The sequence below is a fragment of the Etheostoma spectabile genome, chromosome 8, assembly GCF_008692095.1.
Source record: "Etheostoma spectabile isolate EspeVRDwgs_2016 chromosome 8, UIUC_Espe_1.0, whole genome shotgun sequence".
In the NCBI taxonomy this organism is placed as follows: Eukaryota; Metazoa; Chordata; class Actinopteri; order Perciformes; family Percidae; genus Etheostoma; species Etheostoma spectabile.
This window is the reverse complement of record NC_045740.1, coordinates 4,555,068-4,565,255: the sequence shown is the minus strand read 5'-3', so window position 1 is coordinate 4,565,255 and position 10,188 is coordinate 4,555,068. Positions and strand designations below refer to the sequence as shown.

Here is a 10,188-nt window from a genome sequence, read left to right as displayed (position 1 = left end):
AACAAGTGTAGTGAAGTGAAAAGTACAATATTTGCCACTGAAATGCAGCAGAGTTATAGTTTATAAAATAGCATAAAAATACTTAAGTAAAGTACAAGGACCTCAAAAATGTACTGCAGTATTTGTGAAAACACATTAATGTTAGAAAAGTTAAATTGCACCAATTTTGAAAAGATTAAAACATAAAAACAAATTTGACTGAATGTATTAAACCCAATGAGAACTGTTTACAATGTGATTTTGAATACGCAGGTATATTGTCTCTAAATAAATAATAAAATATAATCCCAATTTTCAAAATCAAAATCAAAAACTAAATCCAACAGCTGTTGATCTGGAGACTGACATTATATCCCCAGAGACTACCCATGGCACCTCTCACAGTCAGCTTTCCACCTTTTTTAATTAGTTTTTTCCCTGCTAGTCTGTCACGTGAATATATTAAATATTTAAGAAGGGATTTTTGGGCAAACTTACTGGACAGATAGGCCTGAGGCCAAGGCCCAGTTGATTAGATTTTAATGGTGATCGGAATTTGACATTTCAACTGTTAAGACACTTTTAGTTTCTTTAGCCATAACTCTGACACAGAATGAGACAGAAAACTGATTCACAATCTGTTAAGAATATTTGCAGACTCAGAAAAAAATAATTTAACTTAAACCTCAAGTGACGGAAGGTTGCCCAGTGAGCGTTAAGCTAACTGTACCCCATGACTAGGTCTCCATGTCCACCCTACTTGTAGATAAATAGACACACTTGAACTTAAAGAACCACATGTCTTGGCAGTGGAGTAATAAGTGTAGTTCATGGGCCTCATCAACAACGTTGACATTCCAGTTCCTGACAGCTGTAAGGAATCAGTGTCTGTGAGCTTCTGTCATGTCTCCGGCGTAAAGGTTATTAATATCCATACAACCCGTGTAATGTAATCCCAGCAGAGAGCCGCTTCTCTCTCCGTTTGAATTCTGACTTCATGAATGGGACTCTGCGATTCCTGAGTCTGTGAGTGACGGTGAGGCCACCTTCAGAGAAAGGAAAGCTCTTAGACATCATGTGGGATGGGTATTTTTATTTTCTCAAGTCATTTACCGTACAAAATAGCCACAACTATATTGAAAACAACAATTATGTCAAATAAATATGAGAAAGTTAAAAAAATAATAATAATAAATAAAACAATCTGATAAACACATAGAAGCTTGTAAAACTATGATAAAGCTAATATTCATGAAATAATAAAAACTTAAATTCTGAATCAGACAATTCATACATGTATGTACCATTGCAGTCAATGGGAATTTAATTTCTATTGCAATACTTATAAATGGACAGTTAACACATCATCATCAACATTTTATAATTGTGTTTTCATAGGCTTTGCTTATCAAGGTTCTGTTTAATGACAAATGTTTCAGAAAACATTTTAATACATTTTGGAAAATTAACGAGCCATATTGCTCATTCTAGCAACTAAGGTGAAATGCAATCTAAAGACATGCAATGACTATACCACCTTTGAACAAAGAGGTACTGGAAATGATTATCAGTGCTAGCAGTTCTGAATAACGTCACGTGAATAAACATTTACACAATTTGGCTATCAAATATACGATGCTCTTTCAAAATAGAATAAACTTTCTACAAAGCCAGTACAAATGGATTTAAGAAATATCTCTCCCATAGTACTATTTGTCATAACTATTTACATGAAATACAAAGTAACAGAATTAACATAAATAATATATTGTGCTTCTATTTGTTTTCTAGCATGCTTTTTTTCAGTTCGAAACTATTCTCACCAAAAAACATTTCACAAATGTAAACAATAATCAGTCCTTCCACATATACATATATATTTTTTGTAATTAATGCTTAAACAAACTTTTTCTGACACCTTCCTATTTACATATTTTGGAACTATCCCAATTTCTAAAACGCTCACAACTATCCAACCCTGTTAGTTCTTTCACTTCAGACGGGTGTTCATCAGGTCGTCAGTAAACAAGGGAACGCTGGCAGTCGCCATTCTCCCACTGAGTACCTAGAACAACCTGCGATCCCCAGAAAATGTAAATAACAATACACCAGCCATTTAAATCCTGCTGGAGAGGAACAAAAGTTTATTTCCACACGGCGAAATGTTATAAAACATAATAATATAGCTTAATTATCCTAGAATTTACTCCCAAATTTGCTGCGGTATTTTTACTAGCACATAACAAAACTACAGCAAACCATATTTGTAAGTGTAACGATGCAGCTGTGGGTGTAAGATGTTAGAATTGATCACAAAGTGAGCTGTGAGCAGGTTAGATAAATTAGAAATACTGCACATGCTTTCTGGCATCTTGGTTGAACTGAGAATTAAAGAGGAAGGCGGGAGTTGTTTGATTTAAGAGTCAGACACGAGACACTTGAGGCAGGCGGAAGTGACAGAGCCCGGAGAAAAGCACATACAGTAACTGAACAACACTGTAAAGAGGAGCCGACTCCACCCACAAGGGGTTAAACATCCAGGGTTAATTCTAGGATTTTTTAAGTGGGGTGGCACAGGGGGACCAAAAATCATTGGGGGGGGGGGGGGGGGGCATTTTATCAGAATACAGCATTGAAAATATGCTTAGAAATATAGGAAATATTGGATAGAATATAACAACACAATGTAATTCTGCAAAATAAAACTTCCCATGTATTAATAGTTTCTCTTGTTTTCATTTTAAACAAACTATATATCTGAATACAATAGACATTTTTTTATAGGCTCAGTCTGCCACTTTAAAAAAAAAAAAAAAAGAATTCCAGTGCTGGATCCATGGTATCAGAATTTTGGATAGTCATCATGGAAACGTTAATTAATCATGTGACAAGGACTGGGAAGATTAGCAAAACAGGCAGCCAAGTGACAGTACTCTGATCCAATGGAATACACTACTGTCAGATTGACAGCACTCTAGCTCAAAGGATGGGGCTCACGCCAGGGGGGCCAATCAAATGTCAGAGGGAGACGTGCCACCCCATGCCGTCCTTCTAGCCCCGCCCCTGTAAACATCACTGAGCTTAGAATAACAGGTGTTTTGTTAGCCATATTTGCTCTTGTAGCACATCATTGGTGTTTATATTTTAAAGAATTCCAAAGTGTTGGGCAGAAATACAGTGGCAGGATAGTTCGTAATGTTATGTTGATGTTAATTCATGGAGATTTTTTTAACATTTAATCCTGTTTTGTTGTACGGGAAATATATTGCATTCAGTATTTAGGGAAAGCAACAAGAAGTTAATAGTCAACTAATTTACAACCTGCTCATTTTGTTAATAAAAAGAGCATATGTAAGCCTACATATCATGGATTTCAGTGGATTAAATTTCCAGACTCTGGAGTTTTCATTATTATCAGAGACCACTATGAACTATGTAACTATGAAATTAAATATTTAAACAAACAAACAAACAAATAAATAAATAATGGTTCCATAATTTGAAAACCAGTTGGTGCACATTAATAATCAAAACCTTAATTTTTATCACATTGTTAGCTAAAGGAGAGAAAAATAATATTCACAGACACAGAGTAAGAGTGACACAACACTAGCATACATTTAGTGGAGTGAGCTCAGTCCTCATGTGGACTCTCCGCAGGTCAACTCATCATCATCTTCAGTCTTAAATGAGGCTGAGCGCATCATTCTCAGTGCATGTAGTACCTTTTCATCAGCGAAAACATTTCCCATACATTTTGTACTACACCACTGTCAGCTCTATCACATTAAGAGAAATCCAGTTCAGTCTATAGACATGGCAGGAGAGAACAAGGGCTGGTCTGAAGCAGACGTCTGTCCTTGTGCAGTTGTTGCCCGTCCAGTCAACATCGGACGAGGGCTCTCAACAAGCTAGTCATCATTAGTAGCACTGCTGTGGCTGCAGTGATAGTCAAAATGGAGTTCCAACCTACCTCACTCCCCTGAAGGAAGACAGGATAAGAGTGGTGTTAAGTGTCAGTAGAGGCTATCCACCAGCCAAAAATAAACCGTATTGGGCTTTTAAAGCAATAGTTTGATATTTCAGGAATTAAGCTTATTCGCATTCTTACAGAATGAGATGAGAACATTGTTACCCCTCTCATGTCTGTATACATTTAATATGAAGCTGACGCAAGGAGAGGATTGGCTTAACAGTTGGCAAAACAGTTGGTCTACCTCTGTCAAAAATTCAAGAATACATACAAGCACCTCTAAAGCTCATTAATTAACATGTTGTTTTTTGTTTGTTAAATCCTTACACAAATAGCATTATAATAACAACAATTTGTGGTTTTAGGGTAGTTAAGCGCTGTTGCTACTTCTTGACGAATACCAGTTTATCTGTCTGCCCAGAACTTAAATACTGTCTCTGCGGGTTGTGGTTGACAGTGAAGACTCAGAGACGTTACAGCGCTTATAGGCCAACAATTAGCTATTTACAGCTTTAACTCCCCAAAGACCACAAATAGTTGTTTTTAAATGTTTTATTGTGTACAGATTAAAGTTTAAACCAACAACAAACATTGCTGGGGGGGGGTGTCAATGTTTGCTGTCTTGCTGTAATTGTTGCCTGGCCAATGTCTGGCTGTAATATCATATTTAACACACAGACACAAGTGCGGTATCAATCTTCTGTAGAGAAAGCATACTGTAGCCTACTTACCAAAATATTAAACTATTACCTGTAAATGACTTCGGTGCCATTCATGGAAATATTTTGTTGTAATTTGCCAAACTGCCCACCCGTCCCATGTCCATCTACCATAAATGTTTCATATCTACCTTCATTCACTGAAGATTTTCCCAGGCAAATGTAGTCTAGACCCTCCCTCCTCCACAATCGCCACTCCAAATTAATCTTGAGCAAAAGTTTATATATAAGGGTTACCCAAATAACACAAAAAACTATTTTCTCACTTACATGCCCAGGTTTTGAGGTATTTCTGCCTCCACCAAAATCAAAGTTTTTGTTTTTTTTTTTAAATCCAGCAAAACTTCTTTTCAGAAACAGTGTCCTGATTATTCTGGATAATCCACAGAATACACTATCTGTCTATAGTCCGTATAAAAACAGTTTTCTGTGAATTTTCCAGAGTAAACAGGAACAAAATTATTTCCTATGTATCAGGTAAGACAGAATTCTCGCAAACTGATATCTTAGAACCTTAGCAAATAAAAACCAAAGCTATCTGCATAGTTAGATATGAGGTGTGAGAAACCATATTTTTTTTATGTTATTTGGCTGAACTGACTCTTTAATCATCAGTGTGTAAGAACCATTCGCAGCATCAGATAGAGATAAGCTCCTCCCATACCTTGCCCTCTGGGACGCCAGCTCCGACAACCAGCACCAGACCACAGCCAATATTACAATTATTCCTAAGAAGGGGATGGAGAGAACAGGGTGCTCAGACGCATGGATGAATCTCTGAGGAGGGAATAAAAACAAACAGGACCATGGAAATGAAGGGAATGAATGAATGGATGGATGGATAGAAGTATCCAAATAATAAAAACACAGATATTAAATGGTGTGACAACGGCACAAATGGACCACCACTACAAATCACTAAATTAAAAAAAGTTGGGTTTTACATCAAGGGGAAGGATTGTGATGGAGTGATTTACATTCCCTGTTAAATAAACAATGCATAACTTTAAGGTGACATACACATCAACTCAATGTGAATATGTGTGAGCAGTCCTGTGGGGCATTTATTGGCTGCGTGTGATGTTATGGTGACAAAGAAAGAAAGACATACAACATGAAGGTTGCGAGTAGCATATTGTGGTATTTTTGTCTCTCTATCCTCATTTTATAGTTCATTTGCTTTCACGTTTTGCTAAATTTGTAATTGCAGAGGCTGAGAGGTCATGGACATTCAGAGAACAAGGACAGCATCAGAGACAGGCACGGGGAGACAGTTTGACATAACACAGAGACATCTCATTACGGCTGTTGTAGACAAAACACAGATTTTAGTTCAGTTTGATTCTTATTACATAAAACATAAAAGACCTACATACATACAGTATTTTACATTGATTCTTACCAATTTCCAAACGTAGCTTAGTTTTGTTTTTTGTTTTTTTAAGATTTGTGGATGCATATTTTCTTTCCTTAAGGTAGTCGTTGGTATCCATTGCTTTTAAAACTGTAGGAAAATCAACTTGCAGAATATTGAGTCTGTGTGGTAATGTAGTTAAAACTATGTCACACTGGGCTGCATTCACAAACTGTATTCTCATAAGGTCAAACCCAGAGGACAAACAATAAGCAAATATAAACGTCATGAAAGGAAAATGAGTTTGGTACTTTGGTTATTGCGTTAAGAAAGTTCAACTTAAGAGTTTTGGATTTTCCCGTGAGTGCTTGAAAACATGAAAAACTATCCATGCTTTCAAGCACATATTATGCAACAATATTATAGTGTAACTTTGACTAAAGTGAAACAGGGAATGCTGTTTATTGTTTTAGTTACCTATTTCAGATAATTGTATTTATTTCACTGCAAGTGGACTTTCACACAGCACCTTATAAAAATCAATAGAAACCAGTCTTAAGGTGGGAGACGGTCCCAGCGCTGCTGACGGTTCCCCAGCCCAAAGCACACAATAAATACTGATATGGGCTGACAGGCCAGGCCAGGCCAGTCTATATCCAAACATATATTGCTACAATATGAAACACATAAAAAGGGGGCTCAACAGACACAAGATACAGTAGGTGTGATGTTAGCCATGTTATGTGTTAGTTGACAGTGTGTGGGCAAAAAAAAAGCGTTCTTTAATTGTGTAGTAATCACTGCTGGAAATTCTCAAAACTACTTCTAGGACAAGTTCACATTCATTTTAAAGTAAAAGAATTGAGAAACAACACAACCTGCTCTAATGATGCTTTAGGAATGCAACAAAACAACTTAAATGTACTAGAGATGATCATTAATTGTTTATAGTTATATAACATTTAAATCAGTTTCCCTACTTCTGATACCAACTGTACTATTATTCATGTCTGTCTCTCACCTGAGCCCCCCCTGACAGCTTCTCCAGCTCTGCCTTGCAGCGCTGCAGCTCCTCCTCCAGCTCTGCTCTCTCCCTCTGGCTGCAGTCATACAGTACCTGCAGCTCCTGCAGCTCCATCTTCAGACCGTTACACTGGAGAACACAGAGAGTACATTCTTAGTCTTTTCCTTATGATCAACTTTTAGTGTATTTGATTGAAATCTTCGTAACAAAAATCAAAAACAGAATTTGCTTATAACGATTGACCCAAATCTGTCCATGTTTTATTTATTTTATCATACACTCCCAAGGCATCTCTTAGACACTAATGCATCATACCTCTCTCTGAACCTGCGAGGCCTTCTCCTCTGCCTGTTTGAGCTGGTCCCTCAGGGAGAAGATCTCCCCAATGCCTCCGTTCCAGCCGGTTGGTGTCATGGGCTTTCCATCAAATGAAATATTCTTCTGGATGGACGCGTCCACGAGGCGACAGTTCTCAGACTGGGCCATGGTCATGTAACTCTCTGTCATGACCTCATCCGAGCCAAGCCCTATCTCCTTCCCCTCTGTGCCCTCCACTGCATCCTCCTCTTTTAGTGACAGGTAGACACTGGAGCTGGACAAAAGTAGTCATGGTGAAGAATACAACATACTTTCAACTTCAGCTGAAATAGCTCAAAAAAGGGCTGATAATTTCCGTGATCAAAGGCTTAACATGGTTGCTATGCTATTTAATATGATAACAAGCGAGCCTGTTAATATTTGTACATGCAGATATTTTATCATGACATTCTCAACATCTGCTAACTGATGGAGACACTTTCATTATTCATGTTTCTGTTACAGATATGCCGCCAGATGTATCTTGCCAGCTTTGTAGCAGCACTGCAGCGCAAGATTATTTCGTTCTAATCAATGAATACCTTTTTAATATCAGTGAAATATTGTTTAGTCTATTAAATGTCAAAAAGGCCCATCACAGTATAATTGTTGTTTTGTCTGACCAACAAACCAAAACACTTTTTTAAATTAAATTAAAAAAGATGCAAAACAGAGAAAAGTGGCGCTGGATCTAGAGCATGTTTGACATTTTTACTTGACAGATTCAATTTGATTAATCATCATTTTTACAAAGTTGTCCCACTACGTGGTCCATTTAGTAGCTCTTCAGGTTACCAAACTTATGCTCTAAAACAGCCTACAGCAAAGTCTCAAGTATCAAAACTTTTTGTTTCATTTATAACTATTTCTTTGTGACTTATTTCTCTGTGTTGTATATATTGTCTTCTCTGTCTCTTCTAATCCCACATTCCTTCTTCCTGTAAAGCACTGTAACTTCTGTTATGAATATTGCCCATATGCCGAGGGAGATCGGGGGATGCGTTCAAAAATGTCATAACAGCTACTAAATAGATCATGTAGGGAGACTGTTTTTAAGATCACTAATTAACTTTCAACCTCAAAACTGTTGTCAATTAATTTTCTGTCAATATACCTATACATTAATAAACTAATGGTTTGGCCCCTTAGGTGTGATCCCACATGTTACAGCTTTACTGAAGTGCTTAAACAGGTGGCCAGTTTTTTCTAAATGAGACAGGAATGGCTGTGACGAGGGGTAGTATTCCAGAGGGTCTCCCCTCCAGCTGATCCAGTAAGCACAGCTGATGAGTGAGCAGTCATTGACCTCTCACCATGTCCTCTGTCTCTGCAGCAGCTGCAGCCTCTCAGAGAGACGTCTGTTGTCCTCTTTCAGGGTCTGACACTCCTCCTTCAGAACACGACACTCCTCTTTCAGCAGGTCCACGTCACCTGACAGAATAAGGAAAGTCAGAGATGAAGGTATTACAGTAAGAGGAAGCAGTCAGTTGAGTTCATTTTTAATGTCCCTGATTGAGGCTTTAACATCACTACAACCAAGAATATATTTACAGGAGTAGTTTTAGGAAATACTGTACGTGTATTTGCTTTCTTTCCCAGAGTTAGATGAGAAGCTTAATGTCACTTCTGTGTGGATATGAAGCTAGCACCAGCAGCTTAGCGTACCATAAAGACTGGAAACGGGGAAACAGCTAGCATGGCTCCGTCTAATCGTAACAAACTCCACCTACCAGCACCTCAAGAGCTCACTAATTTACTGTCATATCTTGTTCATTTAATCTGTATAAAGATATAAAAATGATAATTTGTTGTTTTATGGGGGGTCATGTGCTGGAGTATTTCTTGGCTGTGACCAGTTGCCATGGTAACTGGCAGAGACTCCAGGAAGTTACTGATCTTGGCCAACCTGACCCACCGTCAAACCACATCGTGCCAGCAAGAAAGCATATAACCATGTTTCCTAAAATGTCAAACTATTCCTTTAAAATGAATGCCATTGTGAGTGAGATTATACTTGCATATGAAGTAAATTGTGGGTGATGTTTTCATGCAACAGCCCAACAATGAAATAATATGAACTCCCCTCCCTGAGTCCCTACTGAGGCTCAGCTGCAAAACCCAACAATGATGTCAAGTGTGTCCCTCCCCCTCATGACTTCATGTCCCTGGTATACTATGTGCACACACATCTGCACACACAACCATACACACCACTCCCTTCAGCAATCACATTTGTAATTTATAATGTTTATGAAACCCAGAAATGATTTATGAGCTTGACTGCAGGATGCAAACATGTGAGCATGGAATAAGAACATCCATAACATTGTTTTTTGTTTTCACAATATTAGTCACAAAGACTGATCATGGGCTATATGTGTGCAAGTAGTAAGCTGGATAAATTCCATAGAGCACATGGAATCCTCTCACAGATTTACTTGTTTTCTTGTTACACAAGATTTAAAGATGTGGTGGAAAACCAATACTTATTGTATTTTGACTTGGATGTACTGTAAGTAAAACAATGTTTTAAGGGAAGAGGAGGTAAGTGTGTCAACTACCCAAACCTCCTCCGCCCTCTGTCTTTCATCCTTCCTCTCTGGCATCCATCTACAGTGGGGCTCGAATGTTTGGGCACCACAGGTAAAAATTTGTATTAATGTGCATAAAGAAGTCAAGAAAAGATGGAAAATCTCCAGAAGGCATCAAATGAATGATTAGACATTCATATGATATGTCACAAAAAGGTAGATTTTATTTCCATCATTTACACTTTCAAAAT

The 10,188-nt window shown here is 37.8% G+C and overlaps 1 protein-coding gene across 10 annotated transcripts in view; it reads right to left on the bottom strand.

Annotated features, from left to right (window-relative positions):
- Positions 1-1,057: 1,057 nt before the first annotated feature.
- Positions 1,058-10,188, bottom strand: part of LOC116694742 (coiled-coil domain-containing protein 136) — a 22,186-nt gene continuing 13,055 nt past the window's right edge. For 9 of the 10 annotated variants that reach the window (XM_032524599.1, XM_032524601.1, XM_032524605.1 and 6 more), the window contains 5 exons: positions 8,720-8,837; positions 7,365-7,641; positions 7,047-7,178; positions 5,336-5,448; positions 1,058-3,961 (listed from right to left, as the gene is read on the bottom strand). In XM_032524599.1, coding sequence (XP_032380490.1) covers positions 3,949-3,961; positions 5,336-5,448; positions 7,047-7,178; positions 7,365-7,641; positions 8,720-8,837 — 653 coding nt within the window. In that variant the 3' untranslated portion in view covers positions 1,058-3,948. The remainder of the gene's footprint in view (positions 3,962-5,335; positions 5,449-7,046; positions 7,179-7,364; positions 7,642-8,719; positions 8,838-10,188) is intronic. The other variant, XR_004333261.1, reaches the window with a different exon arrangement.